This window comes from Boleophthalmus pectinirostris, unplaced genomic scaffold, assembly GCF_026225935.1.
Source record: "Boleophthalmus pectinirostris isolate CB_2022bp ecotype Guang Dong unplaced genomic scaffold, ASM2622593v1 HiC_scaffold_17, whole genome shotgun sequence".
Taxonomy (NCBI): Eukaryota; Metazoa; Chordata; class Actinopteri; order Gobiiformes; family Gobiidae; genus Boleophthalmus; species Boleophthalmus pectinirostris.
In genome coordinates, this window is record NW_026571115.1 from 8127483 (window position 1) to 8152173 (window position 24691).

Here is a 24691-nt window from a genome sequence, read left to right on the forward strand (position 1 = left end):
ACCTCTATGAAAAAGTCTCGCTCTATGTTACAGGAAGTGTCTGCGGAGCTGAGGAGGGACTGTCATGTGACCGGAGAGAGGCGCCGTCCACCAACCTGCAAGAAATGTTCCCTGATGTCCACCTTATCCCAGGGCAACACCTTCAATAAAGGGATCTGCTATCAGCATTCACAGGTTTGGGCTGTTTTTAATTCTCATATATTAATAAAGCACAATTTTGATTTTATGAGGTCAAACAGAATAACCAATAACCAAAATAAACTATATATCCAGCTGTTCTACAATCCATATATTTAAAAAAATAAAAAAAACTTTGTTAAACTTGTTTCAACTCGATTATATGAGTTTGGAGATTGTTTGACACAAATCGAAACTGTGATCAAAATGTAATTATTTGTTCTCACCTTATCCCACACTGCTGTTGTCATTAGACTGGTTTAGCCCGCACTGTCCCTCTTTCTCTCTCCATCTCTCTCTTCAGCTTCTCTCCTTCCTCCCCTTTTCTCACTCCCTCTTCTCTCTCACTCATCCTATCCTCCTCTCTCTCTCTCTCCTTCTCTCCTCCTCCCTTTCCCTCTTTTCTTCCCTCTCTCCTCCCTCACTTCTCCTCTCCTCGTCCTCCCCTCTTGTTTCTCTAGTGTGCGTGCGTGTGCGATTGGTGTTTATGTGTGTGTGTGTTTATGTGTGTGTGTGTGTGATCGGGGTAAAATATGTCTGACAGTTGCAAAGAAAAAAATAGTCTGACATTTCTGACCCCTTTTACCTCCACTTTGATCACAGGGTCAAACAGTATGTGTGTGATATAAACACGCAGGGGCTGGTTGCAAATATGTGACATGAACTATTTTCATATTATAAGTTGATTACACTAATTAAGGCAAGCAGAAGAAGTTTCATACTAAAAAAAATACTTTTAACAATTTTTCTTAGATCTTCAAACTTTAAAACTGGTCAGTTGACATAACATCCAGAGCACACAAAGGTACTGCCCAGATTTGCAGCTCTGTTTGAAAAGTGTTTGTGGGCAGAGTTTGTTCAGTCGCACCTTCAACCCCGCGGCCACACGCACGTGTTCAGCTCGACTAACTCTGCTTCTTCTCCATCGCCATGGCAGGTTTCATCGAATATAAAGGCTACAATCTCAATCCGCTTTTAACATCGGCCGAGCACATTGAATCTCTGCAGAGCTTTGAGATGAAAGAGGATGATGTGCTTTTGGTCACTTATCCCAAATCAGGTTAGTGAAAGCGTGAGCGCTGCGCCAATCGTACCGTGGTGTTCTGTCCTTAAATCAGCACTTTCTTAACATCATGATACTCAGCACCCCTTAAATGAAGAGGCCTTGGTTTTTATTGAGCTGATTGTTTTCTGGTATTTCAGACATCAGTATCTGCGCTGAAATGTCCCGTGTTTTGATGTGCGGACGCGCTATCTTTTGTTTACTTACCCTCTTAAACGATGAAATTTGACTTTTGGCACAAAAATATGACTGCTGACTGTACTAGGCCAAGGAGAAAAACGAGATTCAGAGCCAATTCAACAGGTGGTGAAAGTCAGTTTGCTTAGAATGTGAAATATTCTGTTATGACTCCACTATGATTCATTTATGCACGTCACAGATAACAGAATATATATACATAGGCAAATTATAGGAAATTAGGCCTGTTGTAAAGTAAAGTGAAATTATGTGATGCTAACCTACCTACATTTTAAATACATTTGAATCAGATATTAAAACGTCTACCCATCTGTGATTGACAGTGTAAAAAGGCAAAGAAACATCCAAACCTAGTGATGAAGGGAAAATTTAGAATCCAGGTAAGACGTATATGACACAATGAAAACCCCTGGCAGATGACAATAACACCAATTCATTCACACATTCATTCAAGCACATTCAGACACAGGAAAAAACTATTTTGTTTTCGTAGTGTGGTGTACTATTTACCAGCTGCCACTGCATCTCAGTCCAGAAAAGTGCAGTACGAGGACCTGCGCAGAACCCTTAAGCTCCCAGGCCTCTGGTCGAGGACCCGAGCTGGATGAGGATGAGACCATCTGCCGAGGGTGTCGAAGAGATTTTTTTTTATTTTATTTTTTTTATTTTCCAGTTTATATCCCACAGTTATCTCCACAGGCACTATCTGGACCCAGCAGATCATCATCTCCATCTACGAGCTCACTGGAGAGGTGAAGGAAAGTTGTACTTTAAACGCGATGCAGATGCCATGGATGGAGATAAGCCTGATGAAGGAGAACATGTCAAAAATGCAATCTCCTCGTCTATTTTCTTCTCACCTAATTCCCAGTCTCTTGCCTCCAGGGCTAAAGGACAAAAGAACAAAGGTAAAATATCACAAAGAGCTAGTGTTGTTTTGGATAAAATTGTTCATGAATTGTAAATAATCAAGTAACCATTTCCTAGATTATATATGTGATGCGGAATCCAAAAGACAACATGGTCTCTTATTATAAATTCAGACATCCCAACATCAGCTTTGAGGAGTTTTTAGATGTACTTGACAGGAAATGGTGAGTGACATTTAGTTGAATGGTACAAAACATGCATATCAAATGTAGTAGCTGAGCTGTAGGGGCATCCCTTAATGCCCTTTGCAACAGTGCTATTTGTCCAATAATACTGTGGATGTGCATGTCACTACCCAAATACTCAAGGTTAAAGTCTGTTAACTGGGCAGAAGTCTATAAGAGTGAATATGTTTCACCTCCCATCCAAATTTAGTCCTGAAGTTTACAATGCTATGGTTTCAATGTCTTGAGCTCTTCCCTTCAGGGAGATACTTAAAACAGTTCCACACCAGAGCTGCCTCAAAACCTAAGAACTTAGATGAGTGGCGGCAAAATGTATTCACTCTAAAAATGTGCAGATGACAGAACCCAACCTTACATTTGAGCATATTATATTTATGTATGTGAGTGTATGCTTTTTGTTCTTCATAGTGATTTCTTCATCCTGGTTTGATCACATCCGAGTGTGGCGTTCAGCTTTTGACCAGTACAACATCTTCTACCTGACCTATGAGGACATGATAATGGTAAGAAATGTTAGAGAATTACAATAGTGCCTTTACATTTGACCTGATCTTGATTTGTTAGATTTAGCATGGAGGACGGGGGGTGGGGGGGTGGGGTTCCATTACAATGGACCCAGGTCGCTTTCGGCGTTACACTGGTCTAGCAAAGACACACCTAATGGCGTGACGCCTGTGCCACGAGTCGCTGGACAGCTGTCAAAAGACTGGTGCTAAACTAAAGGAGCATCAAAACTGATCATTGTTTAAATATAATTCAAAACAAATGCACATGCAAATGAACTCGAGCAAAGACACACAAGCACATGCTCTTGTTTTGATGAGTAACTTAACTCTTTTACTCAGAGGTGGAGGATTTTGAGTAACTTTGGAGGATTATGGACCTTTACATGCTTTTGTTTGGCTGCATCTTTACGCACATGCGCTCCACATTGGATACACCACATATACAACACATTTGGGAATTAGACTTTTACCAGGACTGAGGAGGATGTTGGCTCATGTTATCAGTTTGCCTTCAACTTTACGGGGACACAGCAGAGTCAGAGTGTGATTGATGTAGATTTATTTTAATGCCCAACACTTGACTCTGAGGGCGCTTTCACACCGCTAGTTCAATTATGAGGTCCGCACCAGGCAATAAAATTGTTATTATGTATCATATGACTCCACTGTGGTCACACCTACAAACCAACCAACATTAGTCCGATTGATGTATATCCAAGCTCCTGCTCACAGTGGGTTTGACTGCATGTAGCTCAGGGACGCTGAGGCTCTCCCACTCACCAGACCTCTTGGAAGCAAGGCCAAGATGCACAGTTGTGCCCAGTGGCTTTTAAAACTCATAATTACGAGTTTAAAAGTCATAATTATGAGTTTTAAAGTTGACTCTGAATCTGCCCTTGTTATGGAAGCACACGGTAATTTTCCTGGACAGGCCATCCTCCAGGTGCGTAGGACATCTCCACATGGATCCATTTCCTTGTTAACTTGTGAATGTTGTAAAAAAACAAGAGAGATATCTACAGAAATCCCACATGAATGAGTGCAAAGTGTCCATCTATGTTACTCTGTCCATGGTCCAAATGGGGGATGCAGCACCTATGGCTCTGCGGTGCACCCGCGCTCCTGGTCCTGGCCGGAAATTGATGAACTTTGCTGGGCACTTGGCACAGGCTACTTTGGACTACTCAGTGATGAAAATTTGGCCACATAGCAGATAATTTAGATTCAGTGTGAAGTTAATTAGTAAAATAACTACACATTTTTACTTACATTTGCTTCTTCAGGAAAATGCTTGCACCAGCCCCCATGCTTGCTTGGAGAGCACTGGTTCAGTCAACTTGGAAAACTCCTAATTTTGAGTTTAAAACTCATAATTATGACTTTCTGTGAGGCTTTTATTTTTTATTTACTGGTGAAAATGGGGAAGCCAAACCGCACATCACCTGCAGTGAATGTACACTGGGCGTAAGTAGGGATCACACTTCCTTCAACCCATACATCAACACACACTGAATGCCACGTGTCACGGCTCTTAAAAATGCTTTAACATAACTCTTGCTGTGTTATAAATGAATGTTTTATCTGCAGATTACTGATAAAATAAGAGACACAGTGCGAGGTTGTGAAAGCAGCGGAAAGGATTGGTTTGGGGAGGTTATAGTGAGTTAAGCAAGAGTTTCCTGCACTGAGAGAAATGGAGAGAAGCACCCGATGTGTGCCGGCTCAAAATAATGGAGTTGTCAAAGTGGGCTTGATACACCAACCGCATCACTGCAGAAGCTGCACATTTTGTTTTTTAGGACCTAAGAGGAGCAGTGGTGAAAATCTGCCAGTTCTTGTGTAAAAATCTCAGTGATGCAGACATTGACAAAGTTGTTGAAAAAGCAACATTTGAAGCAATGAAGAAGGACCCCAAAGCCAACTATACACATGCACCAAAAAGTCTGTTTATGGGAGACTTCATGCGCAAAGGTAACACATGACCCACATGGTGAGTAATGACATACTTCAGGCTTCTAATGATGCACTTTTTGATGTTACATGTGGGTTAAACAAAACAACATGATGTTACATGTGGGTTAAACAAAACAACAAACCAATGTCAATTTAGCAGAATCTAAATATATTCTGAAGTATTTAATTATTAACAGCTAATGTTATTTGACAGGGCGCATTGGAGACTGGAAGAACACCTTCACTGTTGCTCAGAGTGAAAGAGTGGACCGAATCCTGGAGGAGAGACTTGGAGACATGAATCTACACTTTATCTGGGAATAAAAGAATTCTAAATAATCTGAAGACTAATACTGCAATGAAGTGTGAAGTGAACAACTGAACAGTGTTGTCAATAAATGTTTTTTTTTTTTTTGGAAAAATTGACACTTTCTCTCCTGTTTCCCCCGAGTTTTGTGGTTTATTCTTTAAAGTGCAAAATTCTGTGAATTCCTTTTTGTTTTGCACTTTAACTTTAAATCAAACACTTGTACTCTTATAACAACTAAACAGTAGTAGTTTTTCTAAATATTTTAATACATAACCATAGCTCTGCATAGGAAAAGGCAAATTTTCACAGCCTAATGAAATATTAAGATCCCCCAAAATTTTCTCCAGTACAGCTTTGTAAATAAATATTAAGGTAACACTCAGCTGCTAACATCATAGAACTCCCCACACCCAACCTTGCAGAGCTGAACAAGAGGGCCGTTGGACATATTGCACTCTGCATAGAACAGGACCACCTCTCCTCTGGATGGAGGTACAGGGCGCTTAGGAGCAGGAGGGCCCACTTTGGCAGAAGCCCAATCCCCTCAGCCATCTTATTCCTGAACAACAGGCCCCACATGTCAAATGAACTCTGGGGACAATAAAATCTGCAAAGCTGGATTTGAATATGAAAAAATCTAAAACTTTTTCTTTGCTACATAATACCATATATCTCACATTATATATCCAACCATCCATTTTCTTCTGCTTATTTGGGGCCAGTTCACGGGAACAGAAGTCTAAGCAGGGAACCCTAGACTTCCCCCACTTCAGACACTTCCGCTAGCTCCTCCAGTGAGACCTCAAGACATTCCCCGGGGTCCTCCTCCCAGTGGGACATGAAACCAGACACTGTCCAATAACTGCACTTCAATTCTGTCCATGTAAACGCTGAACTCTACCCTGGCAGAGTCCAACATGCACTGGGGACAGGTCTGACTTACTGCCAGCAATGCAAACACAGCTCCTACTCCGGTCATACAAGGATTGGTGAACCCTTAGCAAAGGGCCCTGAACCCCGTACTCAGGACACCCACTGGACGCCGCGAGAGTCATGGTTGGTTTTCCAGATCCATAAAGCTCATGTTGACTGGTGTCTCCTCTCCAGTACCCTTCCTCTGCAGCATCCCTCCTTACCAGAGGTCGTTCCCTGTAGTTGGAACACACCCTCTGGTCCCCCTTCTTCATTATATATTTGATTTTAAAACACTAAGAGATGCTATGGCCAAACGTTTGACTCACTATTATAAAAACATGCGCACACACACACACCAAGAGGAGAGAAGAACTGCCCATGTGAAACCTGCTCACCCTCCCTTCATCTGGCCTTTATTATACAGGTTAAGGTCAGTGAACCAAGTTATAAAACGCATAAATACTTCACTGTAATGACTTTCTGTTACAGAACCTAATGTCAAACACTGGTCAAGGTCAACTTTATTAATATTTAGCACATTTATATCTTAAGGTTGTGCTTTACAGCACAGGGCAATAAAAAATACTCAATACCAAATGTCAAAAAATAAAAACAGAAATACATCTTAATTTGTATTAAAAGCCAGTGGAAGAAAGTGAGATTTAAGTGTAGATTTAAAAGTTTAGAGTTTGGGCTGACCTAATGCTGAAGGGCAGACTATTCTAAAGGCCTGGGTAGAAGAAGAGAGCAGAAAGGAGTGGAGAGCACGAGGAGTAGACCCAGAGCGGAGACAAACAGAACAGAAAGGGAAGGTATAAGTTGCCTCGAGATGTATGTATTATACCATCATAGGCTTACCAGAGTCAGGTGATAGTAATAAAAGAGACATAATCCTCTTGGAATTAGACAAGACAGTACTGGTCAATCCATGCCCGGGCTTTCAGGCCGCAGGGCAAGACCCATCTCTCCTGGTTTTCAGGTGAAGTTCATCCAAGACTAGCAGGTCTGACAGGTAAAGAAGGGCAAAGTGGTGTTTTATTATATGTTATATACACACATACAACACAGTCGAGTCAGCCAAACTAATTACAAATTGAAGAGATAGAGTAATAATTAAAAAAAAACACAAACAAGATTTAGGCCAATATCTCTTTATTTATGCCAGAATGTATGCAATTGTGACAGGCCATATTTGGTCAGGATTATTTCCTCTTCAGTTCTCTTCATCTGAAATGAGACAATACAAATATGCAGCATTAGTAATTGAACTACAGATATACTCAAAAATGTGTGTATTTCATTGTTTGGCCTGTGGGTGGTGTATTTGTACTACACCAAAAAATTCAGCATTTCCCATAAACCAGGACTAAACCTTCAAATAACCCCTTGCTAGTATTTTCTAACTACCAACTACTCTTCAATACTACCACATTGTTATGCACAGATTTGCTTAACAATTTGTCTGTCTGAAAATCACCAAATTAGACATTATTGTCATAGTACTAGAATTTCAAACACAATTTCACCACACTCATAACAGGAAGTGCTCATGGGGAAGCTTTTGGCTCCACTGACTCCAATTCATTTTACATTAGAAAGATTGTCATCCCCTCTCTCTGCTGCCCCGTCATTTTGGTCTTAAAATGTTCGTATTAACCCATTCTACATGATTCTGTTTTTTATTTTGGGGTTCTGTCTGTTAATAAATTCCTGTTCCTAATATTGGGTTCAGATCCAAATTCACCCCATAACCACTACAATCGTGAGCTTCAATTTTCTTCATTGATACATGCACAATGGTAATAGGCATTTAAATATTCAAATTTTATTCAGCACAATACGTGTAATTCAGAAATCCATTGGTGCGCTACTTGGAAGGGGGTGGAGAGCTACAGGTTAAAGACTCCTGATCTATGTTCATCACCTAAATGAGAGACTCCTGAAAGGCTCATTCTGCTTTTTGACTGGTCAATCATCTTAAGAACCACCAAACTTAATCAAATTATTCAAGCACCAAATTATAACCAAAACCTATCATGTCCACTGTTTTTATAAAAGCTATAACTGAGGATTTGACCTTTTATTTGTAGACACAAAGGGCAAGTTTATTCAGTTTAAAATCGTACACACAGTTCCTTTAAGTATTATATCTTATTTTAAATGACACCAGACCTTCTTCCTCCTCGTCCTCCTCATCCTCCTCTTCCTCCTCCTCTTCGTCCGAGCTGAAGGTGCCATCAGGAAGGCTGTAGACGCGGATCACTTGCTGTAATCAAACAATAATGGACAGAAGACTTGTTAAAACAAATGCAATATGGCTTTTCCCAACATAAAAAGTAAAGTGCATAAGACAATATTTGCTGCCTGTTGTTGTTTAAATCGTATAATTCTAATAAACTAAATGATATCTTTATTTTGTTCAATGAAGCTTTAAAAAGGACCATATTAGGTTATTATCTGATATTTATGATATATTTCCCGTAGCACAAACAGACCTGGAGTTGTGTTTTGTTTCATTCATACGTGTGAATAATCCTTTAATATTAGTCTGTCTACATGTCTAAAGCTCATAATGTTCTGTTGCACTTTGTGATGTCATGTAGTACTAGTTTTCAAGTTATCAGCTACCCTTTACCATTTGTTAAGAAGAAACAGGCAATTCTAGGGCTGAAATGATCCTAGTGAAGGTATATGGAGTATAAAAAGACAGTAGAGTACTTGCAGTTTTCCATTTAAGAGAAGAACCCAGTCTCAATATGCAAGGTTTGTGCGTTAAACAGGTGTGAATGAAACAAAAGACAAATCCAGGTCTGTTTTTGATGAAGAAACATTAGAAAATAGTGTAATATGGGCCCTTTAAACACATGTAAGCTGTATTCTTACCTTGTTGGGGTCCTTGAGGATGAGGTACTTCCCTTCGTCCAGTTTGCGGCAGATGTCAATGACACAGCGGAGGATGCCCCAGGCGTTCTCCATGCTCAGGTTGATCTGGCTGGCGAACTCATTGGGTTTAAACTGTTGCGTGCCCAAGATCACGTGGCGTGCCGAGTCCTTCACATGGTAACGAGAAACGTACCTGAAAAGAAACTGGAATGGGCAAACTGCAGGACTAGATTTTCCTCCACAAAAAAAAAATCTCCTGCCTTATTCTGCATAAAACTGTAGTTTAAATCTGCCCCCAAAAGCACACTGAATGGAATCTCACTACCTGAACAGATACAGGAACAGATAAGGCAGGTTTTTGATTTATTGCCATTTATCTTTACCAGAAGAAATGTAAATAGTTAGAGGCCCTTTAAAGAAGACCTATTGTGATTGTGTCTACTATATAGGTCTCACTATGCTTCATCTGTTTTTAAAAATTTAATTAAATTAATTAAATATTTATAGGCCTTTATTTAATTTAGATAAAGGTTAATAGCTGTTAGGGGGACCAGATTAATTGTAACTGACCCCACTCAGTCAGAATGCCTGTTTTTGTAGGTATTTTTGAGCAATAAAACCACCTGTAATTGAATAAATGTAAAGTAGAGCTGTTTAATGTCAAACTGTGGAACATTCCAGGCAGATCAGTGACATATCCATAGAAACAAACAGGTGACAGACTCCCAACCAAAAAGTTACATAGTGAACCTTTAAGTTTTTTTGTAGATTTTAATGGAAATGCTTAAATATTTAAACATAACTCACAAATTTAATCACAATACTTGTGAGAAAAAGCACCATTATAAATTTTAGAAAAATGTTCAGCCCAAATAGCTGTCTATAATGAATTTTTCCCCTTCAGATTGATTGAGGAGAGGCGGAGGAGAGAGTGGTGACCAGACTGAGAATCCTCTACAAACATGCAGAAAACTCCAGTCTGGCTGCCAGGCAAACTGTTACACTGACTGCTCTGTGAGACTGGCAGATGAACAGCACTTCAGCTCACAACCAAGGAATCAGTTTTAATGAGCCATGTGTGATTGGGGAAGAAAACCGGAGAGAAATGCCAAGAGATTTTGGTCAGTGCTCTAGTCTGGCAGCAAACCTGTTATGACGATGGCTTGGCAAAGCAGAGGCTGCAGGCACTGGCTGCACTGCACAGGACAGCCTCACAAATGTTGTGGTCATTACCAGGATCTAGGTGTGTACTACGACAAAATATCATGATTTTATTGAAGCCAGATCGTAATTTCGATTTTATAACGATTCATGACTACTTCCTATATTTGTATTACCCCTAAGCAGTATTTTAAGTCATCATCTTCTTTTGAAATGTCATGCTTCACTGTGATTGGTTAAACCCACCTGTCGCTCACTCAATAGGGGGTGTAGCATTTTTATTTGTGCTTAAGTCAAGATATGAACATTAACAACAGACAAATCAGGCACCTTCCTTATCTGAGGTTAACCCTGCTAGTGTTAGCAACAAGTTTGACAGCGTTGCTAAGCGTCATCTCCCTGCCAAATCAGCCTCACTCTGGATTGGCTTTTTGGTTGTTATGATACTCACAGTTGGAATTCCAAATATGACACTCTGCTCCAAATTCATCCTGATAACTACCAGCCTCAATGAACTTCATGTGACTTGTTTATATGGTCTATCTGTTAGTCCAATCACACTGCTCTGATAACCCCAGAACCCGCTCTCTACCCCACTAACTCTTTTGTTAGTCACCCAGATACTGCCCAGTTTAGCAGCTGTATTTGAAACGTGGCTGCGGCTGCAGTTTAGGTGTTTGGTCACACTTTAAAGTCTCCTTCTCTCCAGTCTGATTCTGAACTAAAAATGTGTATAAAATGGTTGATTGCTCACCCCAGTTTGAGGTACTCGGAGCCAGCGAGCATGGCGCAACAGGTCCATCTGGCCAGTTTATAGCTGTTGTTCTTCAGTTCAGTGGCCAAAACAGCTCCTCTCTGAGAGTCCAGCTTCTGACGCCAGTCCACTCCGTTACAATGCTGCCCAGAACAGAATACAGGGTTAGTGTTAAAAGAAAAGACACACAATCCAGTAGAATTAAAGGCCTGATTTTTTTCCACATATAAATTGCTCTTGAGGACTAAATAAGGCCCATCTGTATTGTCTGTCTAATTATAAAGCATTTTGCTGTCTGAGAATCAATACATGCATGGTTAGGATTACCATTACGGCAAAACTTGTCCTGTTTTTCCAGTAAAAATCAGGAACTTTAGGCCAAAACCATAGTAAGAACATTAATTCTTTATAGAGAATCAATATTTTTTTGATTTGTCATATCATAATTTCTGTGTACATTAGACCATTGTTTCCCAATGACTGGGTCGCAACCCTCAGGTGGGTCACAAGAGATTTTTTTTGGGGTCGCCTGATCTACTGGTGTGCTTTCCTCCTGCACCCTGGACTAGCACTCACTACAAAAAAAACAAACAGGCCCACCTATCTCATTAGAAACGTTAAAATGTTGAGACATCTTTTAATTTCTAATCTTTTTGTAATTATTTCATTGACTATTTTGTTCCAGTATTGCTGGTTCAATTGAATGTTGAAAAGAAAAAGAAATAGGCTACATTTAATGTCCAAACAGGCGACTTATGGATCCATTTATTGCTGCTTCAATGACTTTTTAAAACTTGAGTAATACTAATTGTTCAGAGAGACACGATCACTCAGTCAACAATAAAATATCCTCATTAATGCTCAATAACGGTCAAATCCACCTTTATTTTGTGATTTACAAATAATGTCTATTCATGAAGGTCTGTGACTTTTAAAATATGGGTCCCCAGAAAAAAAGGGAAACACTGCATTAGAGGAGTTTGGCTCACTGTACATGATAATTGCCGGGTAACATGGAATTCCTCTAGTGTGAAGTCATGATTTACAACTATTAAACAACCAGTACAATTTGAAACCTTAAAATATTGCCAAACTGGAAAGAATAGCTAATATTTTTAACAAAAACATGTAATGATTGTAGTGTGTTTTAATGAAATAAGTGGTCCAACTTGTCAAAGGCACATTAAGGTTAGGGGGTTATTCATTCCAATCCTAATAATGGCATGTTTTTTAGGTTAGCTGGAGGACAAACAAGCTTCATGTAAGGAATATGAGAATAATTACATGAATGTTCTGGAGCCCCAGTAGAGCATTTGTTGTTGCTTAAGTTGTCACAGTAAACACTTTTGTAGTCCTCACCCCTTTTCGTACACAGCAACCAAAAACTCAGATTGTCCAACTCTGATCGTTCAGCAGCCAGCTCTTACCCTGGAGTCCCACTCGTTCAGGGTCTTGATGTTGATGAAGGACACCTCTCCGTTGGCTCCAGTCATCACTCCATCGTGCTCACAGCGAACAATCAGATCGATGTCCTCTCCCAGCTTCCAGTGACGGTATCTGAACGACAAAGAAATAAGAGCATCAAATTGTGAACAACCGACTTAAGTACACAGCCTGCATATGGTGATTACTGGTGAAGATTACAATAAGGAAAAACATGAGAAAAAACACTGCAACCCAGGGCAAGTGAATCAAAAGCTGAATGGACGCAATTAGCAAACCACAAAGGCTGCAATTTTTTAAGTGCCTTAATTTCTTTCATCAAACTATCCAGTTTTATTCTGCTTTTAAAAAAAAAAAGCTAATTTGAACAGAATTCCATTATTTAAGCTAATTGCAATTGAAATGCTTGTCAGAAAAAAAATGCAATTCAATATTTTTCTGCAAATTTTTCAAAGGTTCTGTATCACGCAAAATTGATTCATGTGACCTTTAAATCATGTTTTAATGTTGGTACTTCATCGAAAACTTACCCGGAGTTGTGTTTTGTTTCATTCAAACATGTTTGAATTATTTATTATTAGTCTGACTGCACTCTCGAAGCTCAAAATGCTCTGTTCTACCTTGTGATGTCATGTAGTGGTAGTTTTAATTAACAGCTCCTTTTACCTTTACTTCAACAGAAATTGGCAATTCCAGGGCTGAAATCGTCCAAATGATTCTAGTGAAAGTGTATGGAGTTTAAAAACACAGCAGAGCACTTCTGGTTTCACCACATGACATCACCAGGTTGAACAGAGTGTTTTCTGCTTGAGAGAAGAACTCAGCCTAAATATGCATTTTGCGTGTGTTAATATAAGATTGAAACAAAACACAACTCGAGGTATGTTTGTGATGAGGAAACATAATAACATAGATGAGTAAGTAGCATAAAATAGGCCCTTTAAGCCCCATTTAAATCTCAGCAGAACGATACCTCTAAACACACGACTTACGAGTTTCTGGCTTCAAGTTGAATAATGAGCACCAATTACTGGGTTTTTTGAGTCACTCTTTTGTATTTGCAGCTGCTGAATTATAGAGCTTCTTTGTTCCTTTGCAATAAGAACCATCCTTAGGCTACACTTTTCTTTTCTTTTTTTTTCTCTTTCCCCTGAAAATTTACTTTATAATGACTTATTGGTTACATAAGACGTGGAGACTACAGGTAACTCGTTTAAGGTTAAATAATGAGAACTATAGTATGTTTGTGAACTTTTCTAACACAGAAGTTCTTCGTTTCCAATGTTGTATTTCAGTCCTTAGGTCATGTTTTTTTTAAACTCCAAGATCATTTTTTATATTTAACTTTTCAGGTGAGGGTTTGCCACCTGCTTGTCTCCATGGAGAGCTTACTGCTTTGCATCGAACATTTCAAAGTATGGCATTTTAAAAAACGTCTTGTATTTTCTTGTATTTATTAAAGTACAGTTGCCTGCGATCCAGAGTATACACTTTTTCAATACTTGGTCACACACACGGTCTATCCATATTGGGAAAGAGGACAACATTACAAGGGGCTGGAAAACATCACTGATTTCTGCAGAATCAAAGTGCAAGAGGCACCTGCATGGCCTCTAATGTACTGAATTGTTTTTTCCCCCCTTATTGATTATGAGAAAACTACCATCGTAACCCTATTTAGTACCATACAATGAAACATACCAGGCAAAGCAACAACATCTACACCATTCACCAGAAAAGTTACAGTGCACCTTTAAGTTTCTGTGTTTTTTTTATTTACATTGCATATACATTATTTCTTACCTGTACGCAACAGATGCCACCTCACTCTTGTCCATATCCTCTTCTACAAAAGGATTAGAGTTTGGGAACTTGTAGCGTTCACCTCCCTAAAAATAATAAAACGGAAACAAATGAGAAAACTTTTGGTGCAATAATCAGTGTAATTGGGATGGGACAATAAACAATATCATGTATTGTGATAAAAAGGGTAGACAACTTTAGCATTAACTCTTTCCCCTATGAAGACGACATTTGACGACCCCCCGAACCCTTAATGACGACTTTTGACACCTCCGCCGTATCACTAAAGACGTGATTTGGCGACCTTTAGAAATGGCTCGGTTTTTCACATTTAAACAGAGACTGTGATCGGTGGGGGCCACTACAACCCACACTAGACTGACCAATAGGATTCAAGGATATGTTTTCGCCGTTTTTTTCCGAAATTAATCGAAATAGTGACGATGGTAGCTTCCGGAAAAAACACAACATGAAACACGTGCAATGGAAAGATCACGGCGCTGTGGCGCACAGTTTTAGAAATAATGAGGAGCGGACGTATTTTATGGATAAGTTTAGAGAAAGTGACTTTTATAGATTTCAAAGTGATGATGTTGAAGTTGATTATAAAGTGGAAAACAGTGATAGCGACGGACTTTCGGGGAGAAGATGAGAATGCCGCTGATGCGTCTGTGTGGAGTCCTGCGATGTCCGAAGATATTATCTGAGCTTTATACTCGATTATGAACCAAAATTGCCCTGAAATCTGGATGTTGCCCAGGCCAGTCCTTTAAAATATTTCAGTCTTTTTTTCCAAGATGCGATGTATAACAGAATCGCTACAGAAAAAACGCTTATGCGGAGCTCTGCGCACGAGAAAATAGCCAAGATGACAAATACTGAACACCCACTGACGAGGAAGAGTTTTATTATTATATTATAATAAGCTAAATTAGTTGAATAAATAAAATAAGTTGAATAAGTTAAATGAGTTGAATAAGTTAAATGGAAAAAAATGAATTGGGTGCACACAGGTGTACAACAGGTAAAAACAGGTGTACACTTGGCTATACTGTATCTGGTGATATGAATCTGTTTAAATACTTTGACAAAGTATATATATATATATTTTTTTTTATTAATATAGTACTCAGAACATGCAGATATCAGATGCTGAATGTAGTTTTTTGTTTTCGAGTTTGCACCTGACCAGGTAAACTCTCATTTTCAGTGAGCTGTTATACACCTGTAAATGAGTTGAATCACATTTAAACATCCATAAATGAATAGTTCAGAGTCTAAGGTTTCCAGAGATACAAATATGTCTGTGTTACAATTACGTTCATGAGTGTAAAAATCATTTATAATCACTCGTGGAAGTCTGTTTTCTTTTATGCAATTATGCTCTATGGGTAGAACTAGTAACATATGTAGGTTGTTCCTAGTAGGCGTCCAGGGGGGAAAGAGTTAAGCCATGTTACAATGAGGTTGCCTAAAAACAGACCTGGAGTTGTGTTTTGTTTCATTCACATGTTTGAGTAACACTTTATTATTAGTCTGTCTACATCTCAAATGCTCTGTTCCAACTTGTTATGTCATGTAAAGGTAGTTTTTCGGGTTAAATGTTACCTTTCAAATTTTATTCAGTAGAGATTTCAAATCCAGGCCTGAAATCATCCCAGTGATTCTAGCGAGGATTCTAGGTGTTTACTGTATTACCACATGACATCACAAGGTATTTTTTGTTCGAGAGAAGAACATAGCCTAAATATGCAGGATGTGTGTGTTCAACGTGTGAATGAAACAAAACACAACTCCAGGTTTGTTTTTGATGAGAAAACAACATTATAATAACATATATCAGAAAATAGCATAATGTGTTCCTTTATTCTGACCATGCGTAGACACTGCTGGCTGAAGTTGTGGTTAATGTAGGTCGCTTCCATGGCCAGATTTCGTGGAGAGTTGAAGGAGTTTCCCTCGTCCTGGGGCGGTTCATTGGCAGTCTCACTCACAGTCAACAAGTCTGGAATAACATAACACAATAAACAGGAGGATGAGCTGAGAGAGCATAGGAAAAAAAAATCTTTGCCTAGAATGTTTCACTTATATATCTTTTATAGCTCAAAAATATAGAAAATCATGAATTCTTACTGAGAGTGGGCTCTCCTCTCCACAGATCTGATCTAAAACCTGTCTGCTTGCATCACCTGCATGTTTCCATGGAGCTAAATAAAGCTAATGACAGTCCCATACTGTTGAACATTCCTGGCAATGACCTCTCCATAAAAGTTCCATAATGAAACTTTAATGGTATAATGAATCAAATAGTCTTAATACTACAAAAAGACAGTTCTTTGCTAGTTCAAAGAAAAGTTCCATAGGATATTTATTGAGCCTGAAAAGTTATTGTTTTTTCTATCATATACAGAAAGTTAAGTCGATTTAATAATTACAATGACAGGCCTACTTACATGAATGATGGACCATATGTCTGCGACTGTCTAATAGTCCAAGTGTGTGCTGTAAATGTTTAGTAGTAGTAGTAATAGTTTATTTTCTAAAGGTCATGTACTTATTAATAGACTGTTACAAACATTTCACCTAAAACTATGACCAAAGGGCTTTAGGCTAAAGTTAAGTCACTTATGAATACTAAACCCTGTTTACAAATGACGATGCCAAGAATACGGCTGTCCTCAAACAAGCAACAACTTATTAAAGGTCACCTCATTTTCTCCATGGAGAAAATTGCTTTGTCTTAAATGTTTCACAGTATGGTATTAAACCTTTCTATCTTCATGGAGACCAAACCAGATCAAGTTATAGGTCAGATCTGTGGAGAGGTGACCCTGTTCACAGTCAGTATGCCTGTTTTTCTAGGCATTTTTGAGCAATGAAACCACCTGCAATTTAATATAAAATAGACCTGTTTGATGTCATATCGTGGAACAATCAAAGTAGAGCAATATGTCCATAGAAACAAGAAGGTGACAGACCCCCACCGAAAAGTTAGATTACAGTTACTGCTGTTCATTTATGTGCCTTTTTAATCTGTTTTTGTTTATAGAACATGGAAAAGTTAACACATATTAAGAATACTTTAGCTTATATTTCATCGTTAGTTTACTAATATATAGGGGACCGTCAACCAAAATAAATAACAGTTATAGTGCAGGCAATTTCACAGACAGCAGTAATGGACATGATGTCAGAGATAGCATACGAGGGGGGAAAAGGTACATAAATGCACATCCATAAACATGCTTTTGAACACCTGTGTAGCTATATTTCGTGTTTTATGTAAATGTATGGATTATGGAAGCACTTAGACAGGGCTAAAAATTTTTGCAACCAGCTGCTGAGTTAAGAGATCACTGCTGTTGTAGTTCAAGTGATGCTTGAGTAATACTGCATTACTTTGTATTCAAAGCTTGAGTGCTATGAAAAGGTCTTTTTTCACCTATGAACTTCATGGGTGTTCATGCAGGGTCTACCAAAACTTATAATACTCAAGTAATTATTTCATTCAGTTTAAAGATCATATATTATGTTTGAGTAAGCCTTTATTATTATTCTGTGTACATTTCCAAAGCTCAAAATTCTCTGTTCCACCTTCTGATGTCATATAGTGGTACTTTTCATGTTAGCTGCTACATTTTACCTTTTGTTCAGTAGAGATTGGCAATTGCAGGGCTGAAATCATCCAAATTATTTTAGTGAAGGTCTATGGACATTGGAGCACTTCCTGTAAAACTATAAACTATTTTGTTTGTCACTGAATGAGAAAAATAAGAACTTTTAAATGCTCTAAAAACACTTTTGGCATGTGTGAATGAAATAAAACATAGCTCCTGGTATGTTTTTGAGGAGGTAACTAGGTTATAACATGGCTTAAGGCTCACAAGAGTCAATTTTATGTAATAAAGGGTCCTTAATACTGAATAATACACTAATATAATAAACTCAAGTCTCACCAAAGTCGGAGTTGTCCCTCTTATCAAAGAACAGCTTGTTTCCAACTCTCTGGACGATGATGTCCCAGGAGTTGACTGAGCGCGTGCAGCACATCAGAGTGGCCAAAATGGCGTCAGTGGCAAACACATTGCCTTGAGTCTTGGCCAACTGCAAAACAAAATAAAATCAGGGCTATGCAAATTAATCCTGTTTTAATCAAGACTATCAAGACATCTCTAATTGTGAACGATTAGCTGAGGGCTTTTAATGAAGGAGTCTACAGCTGATTCTCTGTCAGGAAAAGCATGTGATTTGGAGCTGAACTAAGAAGAAATTACACTTATTATGGCAATTATTGAAAGCCTGTCTTGTTTTTGTTCAGGAAATCAATATGCTTGGAATGTTCCACAGTATGACATTAAACAGCTCTACCTTACATTTATTCATGGTTTTATCACTCACATATACCTAGAAAAACTGGCATTTTGACTGTGAGTGGGGTTGCCTCTCCAGAGATCTGATTTGTTACTTGCTCTGGTCTGGTTTCCACAATGAAGGAAAGGTTTATTGCTATACTGTGAAACACTACAGACAAAGCACTAACATCTCTATGGAGAAAAGCTTTTGACGGATCGTCCACCAGAAAAGTTACACAATGCACCTTTAAATGATATTTGTTTCATAAGATCAAATAAAATCTAAATAAGTGATCAATTCTTTAGAATAAAACAAATTATAAAAGTCAGAACCTGATGACAAAGGCACTGAGCAATGCACCTTTTCAAGTTCCTCATCTATTTCTGTTCAACTGATGAATATTTGTATATCTTTTTACAGTGAATAGTTCACATTGGGTTTCATAAATGAATCATTTTTTAGTTCTATATAAAATCTACATTCTGTGACTCACTCAGTTACTCAGGCATACAGAGAAGCTAAGAATGATTCATAACTCAATCTTTTAGCTAGAAATAAGGCAACAAAAATTAACCAGACATGTGAATACCGATTAATTATACCTGCGCTTGCTGCCCCCTGCTGGCCTGCACTGTACTTGTGTTTGTCTGTAATTGCCTATGATTTGTGTCCTACAGGTGGCACAGGACTTCCACAAGATGAGATAAGACATGAGGTTTGGTCCACAAGAATGCAACAAATGAGAGCTAAATTTAATTTTGTTAAAAAGCAGATTTCTGTTGATATACAGTGAGTTTGAAGGTCTTGTCACCAATAGAAATGATCAGTTTCAACATTTGTGAATTTACCTCTTAGATATTTTATAGGAAAGTACATGTTATCAATAGGAAACTCTGTCTCCACCAATAAGAGTTGGATCTCAAAAAAACATTGGTATTGCTTGGTTTAGATGACATAATAACATTCTATAGGATTATAATATTTAATACAGATGGGTGGGCCTATCTGATATTTGCCATGAAACATCAGAAAGGTAAATTCCCAAATATGAAACCTGATTATTTCTATTACCGGCTAGACCCAAAACCATGCTAAATGCCTCAAATATCTGCAGTTGAACAATAATCTTTTTACCTGCCCCCACCTGTAGTAAATAATATTGGCCTATAGAATGCTGTGATGTCATCTGAAATCCAGCAATTCATCTTTCTTTTAAAATAACAAACATCCACAGATTAGTCTAAATGCAGACCTTGCGGATGACAGGGTCATCTGTGGTGGTGACCGTGTGGAAAATCCTCTTGATGCTTTTGAGCTGCTTCTCGTTTCGGGTTGTGATTCGGTCAAATGCCTTGTCATAGTACTCCAGAGCTCCACAGCACTCACTGCAGAGAAGGAAGAACTTAACTTTACATTTTAACTATACACTTTGTTTAATATTGAAGGAATAATAGCACTGGTTGGAAATATTTCTTATATTTACTACTTACTAAAAAGGTCTTATATTACACAAATTGGATTCTTGTGAGTTTTAAGACATGTTATAACGTTGTTACCTCCGCAAATGCATACCTGGAGTTGTGTTTTGTTTCATTCACACATGTTTGAGTAACCCTTTAGTCTGTCCCTATCTCCAAAGTTCAAAATGTTGTTTCATCTTGTGATGTCATATAGTGGTAGTTTTCAACTTATCAGCTGTGCTTTATTTTTGGATCAGGAGAGGTAGGCAATTTCAGGGCTGAAATTGTTCAAAAGATTCTAGGGAAGGTTTGAGAGGTTTCAGCCAAAATATGCAAGTTTGTGTTTAAACGTGTGAATGAAACAAAACAAAACTCCGGGTATGTTTGTGATGAGGAAACAACACTGTAACATAGATCAGAGAATACAGGAATTTAGGCCTTTTAATGCAAAGCATGGGAAACATCAATCTTTAACTTAAATAATTAGCATGAAAACCTCATAGTAGTCAGCACTTGAGTCAAACTCACATGTCCACGGGGTCAGCCACCTCCATGTATCTCATTTTCATCAGTCGGGGGAAGTCCATCTCCTCTTTGACCTCCCAGTCGCTCCTCACCTCCACAGAGGAGTCCCTCGGCTTCAGCTGAGCCTAAGCAGACGGTGCAAGGAACAAAACTGAGCCATTGTTTCCTCACAGGTTTACACTGAGACTATGGTGGCACAAACTATCCATATTTTAATCATTTTAGCTAATACAAACAAATCAACTTTATTTATCAAACAATAGTGTTAAGGTACTATTTTATGTGTATAGAGGGTCTCAGCCTAAAAAGCAGCACTGGCATCTCCAGCAGCACATAACCGTAACATGCACTGATCAGCTTGCGCAGTGGGCTAGTCATCACTGACCCAATATTAACATTAGCACAAAATGAGATGCAAGTGAATAGCTACAATTTTGTTATAAGAAAGTCCAAATGGAAGCTCAGATTTACTTCTTTATGACAAGTTTCTTTTAATTAATTAATAATCATTACATTTATAAAGTGCCTTTCAAGATACTCAAAGCACTTTACAGTTCATTATTCATTCACTCAACACTCAGTGATGGTAAACTACTGTAGCCACAGCTGCCCTGGGGCAGACTGACAGAGGCGAGGCTGGCAATCTGTGCCATCAGCCCCTCCGACCACCACCATCACTCACGCACACACCACTTTCATACTAGGCAATGTGGGTGAAGTGTCTTGCCTAAGGACACAATGACAGTTTTTGCGACTGGCGCCCCACTGTGGCACCTGGAATTCTCTGTCTCCCATCCAAGTACTAACCAGGCCCGGCCCTGCTTACTTCTGAAATCTGACGACTTTGACAAGCCGGTACGGCCAAAGTCATGGTCTTTGCAAATTAATACTTTACAGTGATACATTGAAGTAACTATAGTGTAAACTAGTGTTGTCACAATACAAAAATTTCATTTGTATTTCTCCATGTCAATTCTAAGGAAGGGGCTTGGTACTCATTTCCAATTTTTCACAAAACAACGATGATGGGGGAAAGCAGACAATAGAATGTAATTTTCAGTGGTTCTGAGATCAAAATGTCTCTATAACTGTTCAAGATGGTAAAATGTTGTCACTTACCCGATTTTTCAGTTACTTTTCGATACTGGTTCTGTGAGCATCTGATTTTTGATACTTTTGACAACCTTAATGTACACATAACATACCTGGGATTTCTGGTCCCATTTTTGACGAACACCAAACTGCTTCTGAAACTTCTTCTGGAGTCGCATCCGATCCCTGAAGACACACAATTGTTTTTCTTTCAAAATTTCTAATGGAAAATCTTCACCATTCCTCATGTTACAGATATGTTCACCTCTCTTTCTGCTTGGCACTCTTAGGCAGCGTCTGCATGTTGAACGGAGTGAGGTTCCTCCGGTCCTTGTCACGACGCAGGTTTCTCTGTGAAAGTTTAAATTTCAAGGTTAAGACAACCCAGGAAATAAATTAAATATACTGTATGCCACTCCATGGCCTTTAATTCAAATCAATCAAACTTTATTTGTAAGGCCCTTTTCATACAAATAAAATGTAACTAAAGATGCTTTAGAGTCATTAAAACAATCCCACCTTCACTTCCACCCAATTAAACTACCCCCACAACTGCTTGACCCCACACAACCAAACAACACAGACAGTCACATGAACAGTCTCACCCACATACATGCACACAAACATGCACACAAACACACAAAACACACATACTGACAAGCTAAAATACATGAGGCTGCATACAGTAAAACATAACATTTGTGGTGTTGAGACAATGACCTGGCTGCACCAGTCAGGTACATCTTCAATTTCACGGTTTAACGGTCAATACATTTTACATCCCAAAGGACAGAATACATTGTCCTTATGAAAATGTTTTATGCTTATCAAACCTCAGACCTCAGTCCAATCATTTTTAAGTTAAAGTCTAAAATATAAACATAACATACCTGGGCAAATCTCATGCGGTTCCTCTGGTAGGCAGTCTTCTGCGTCTTTGCAGTGTCCACCAGTTGGAAGCTCGTCTCATCCTCTTCATGGAAATAAGCGTACTGGCTCCCTCCTCCAAACTGAGAGGAGTACTTATCTGAACACAAGAACAAAAGTCTTTAACATCTTTAACCTGTGATTCAACTCTACAAACTACTGTAGTAGTTTCCCTTCACTTTAGCTATGACAACTAATAATTGCTTTCATTTTTTTTAAAAAGAAACTAAACAACAAATGGATGCATCTCACTTGTGTATCTTTTGTCCTGATAGGTTGCTCCAGTCCAATCAGCCACCTGACCAACAGAGGGCAACAGAACAGTTAAAACAAGTTTGAGATTTCTGAGAATCATTCAGAGGTAATGAAACTGATACAAACCTTGCCCAGACGGTCTCCTTTGCTGAAGGGCTGATAGGGCATGTCCTTGAACTTTTCTGGGACGGCGCAGGGACCCCATCCAGACGGGTTGTCCTGGATGACAGGGGCGTGGAACTTCGCCATGACCTGCACAGTTACAGGTGAAATGAAGTAACTCTAAAGATGAATGAATGTTAATACATTTGAATGTTATATGCAGAGGGCCTCAGCCTAAAAGCAGCACTGATCTCTTCAGCAGCAGCACATTATAACATGCTCTGATCAGCTTGCGCAGTGGGCTAGTCATCATAGACCCAAATGTACACGAGAAACTCAATTATTTTTCTACTAACTGGAAGCACGACGCAAACTATACAATGAAGTAGGGAGGTCAAGATTATTCCAGACAGAAAAATAGTCCTTTTCTATTAGGCTGCTTATGCCACATTAAATCCTACAGAAAGTTTTCTTTTTCATAACTAAGATGGTCACATACTTGAGGGATGTAAGACAAGGCAAGGGGGAAGAAAGAACATTACATTTCACAGCCATAGTGTCCATAATCATTGAATCATGATGTTCCTTCTAACAATAATTATCTAAAATTCACTAAAAGTGTTAACAACAATGTTTAAATCCAGGCTCAAAATGGATGTTTAACTGTGTGCATATGACAGAAAGGTTTTTATCTCTTTCAGTGTTAATTGTATTATGATTATTTATGTTTTGATTTGTTTATATTGTGATTCTAATATCTTTCTTATTCTGTAAACTAAGAATTATTTTGTGCACGAATTGTGCACAAATAAACCTGCCTTGTCAAAAATTTTATATTTTGACATTTTTACATGACAAGTGTAACAGTAGCGTTAATGCACTAACAGTTGTGGCAGTAGAGAAGACTGTCATAATCTCTAATAACATTAAGGCTACCACAATATGGAGTCATCACTAAACTAACATGAAGAAACGCGTCTGTACAAATGAGACCCTGATGAATGGCTGCAATTTAGGGAACTACTACTAAAGGCAAAACGCAAATCAACGTAGACATCGTGTAGTAAAAATAATTGAAATTAAGTAACCATGATGGCTCCACTCTCCTCTCTGAATAAAGCTGGGGGTTTATATTGTGTAACTGTTCTGATGATTTTATCCAGCTGTTAGCAAAGCGGCTAAGTCTCTGTGCTAGTCATGCTGCCAGGTGGCCGTGCTAACGATGCTAAGCTAACAGGGCGGCAGAGAGAATGATTCCACAATTTACGAACAATCTTTCAGTTTCATGCGGTGCAAAAAGAGGGTACTATCTACTCTTTCATCGCACAAAATGTAGAGTCTTACTGTGAGTTGTGTGGTGCCTTTTTGGAGTTTTTATTCCTGTGGTCCGGACACGGCGCAAAGCCCGGACAGAGAGCCGGTGTGAAAGGAAGTGACGCAGTGCCGCTAAGCAGTACGTACTTCCGTTTTTGTTTATTTTTTATTTTTTATTTTATTTTTTATTTTTTGTTGCTTTTTTCCCCTCATATTTGGGATTTTACTCTACGTGGTAATAAATAAATTTTCTTCAAAGCCTACGTCTAAATTATTATTATTGTTAAAATCTACAGTGTATTTTCAAATTTTATGAGATCCGAATCTTTATTTCAAAGAGCCACCATTACTATTAACCATTTCAAAGAGCCGTCCAAAAGAC

The 24691-nt window shown here is 38.6% G+C and overlaps 2 protein-coding genes across 2 annotated transcripts; one reads left to right on the forward strand and one right to left on the reverse strand.

The window, feature by feature from the left end:
- Window positions 1–1065: 1065 nt before the first annotated feature.
- On the forward strand, window positions 1066–5363 carry LOC110167817 (amine sulfotransferase-like). Its single transcript, XM_020933207.2, is given in 7 exon segments — window positions 1066–1237; window positions 2138–2346; window positions 2426–2514; window positions 2516–2532; window positions 2962–3056; window positions 4859–5030; window positions 5227–5363. Coding segments are annotated over 7 exon segments (822 nt in total). The 5' UTR covers window positions 1066–1107; the 3' UTR covers window positions 5337–5363.
- A 2009-nt stretch (window positions 5364–7372) lies between these two features.
- eif3d (eukaryotic translation initiation factor 3, subunit D) lies at window positions 7373–24439 on the reverse strand. The gene is made up of 16 exons (XM_020933162.2): window positions 24340–24439; window positions 23020–23145; window positions 22891–22936; window positions 22602–22738; window positions 21977–22062; window positions 21825–21897; window positions 20623–20744; window positions 19887–20019; window positions 18238–18385; window positions 16156–16286; window positions 14282–14367; window positions 12463–12592; window positions 11036–11178; window positions 9121–9313; window positions 8410–8503; window positions 7373–7464 (listed from the first exon to the last, which is right to left on the reverse strand). The coding sequence occupies exons 2-16, from the start codon at window positions 23140–23142 to the stop codon at window positions 7451–7453; spliced, it is 1659 nt and encodes a 552-aa protein (XP_020788821.1). The 5' UTR covers window positions 23143–23145; window positions 24340–24439; the 3' UTR covers window positions 7373–7450.
- Window positions 24440–24691: the final 252 nt, after the last annotated feature.

Coding starts and splice junctions, on each gene's coding strand:
- eif3d (XM_020933162.2), bottom strand. CDS start 23,142: ATGGCGAAGTTCCACGCCCCTGTCATCCAGGACAACCCGTCTGGATGG. Junction 21,898..21,976: donor AGTGCCAAGCAGAAAGAGAG/GTGAACATATCT, acceptor GTGTGTCTTCAG/GGATCGGATGCGACTCCAGA. Junction 8,504..9,120: donor TCCTCAAGGACCCCAACAAG/GTAAGAATACAG, acceptor GTTTGATTACAG/CAAGTGATCCGCGTCTACAG.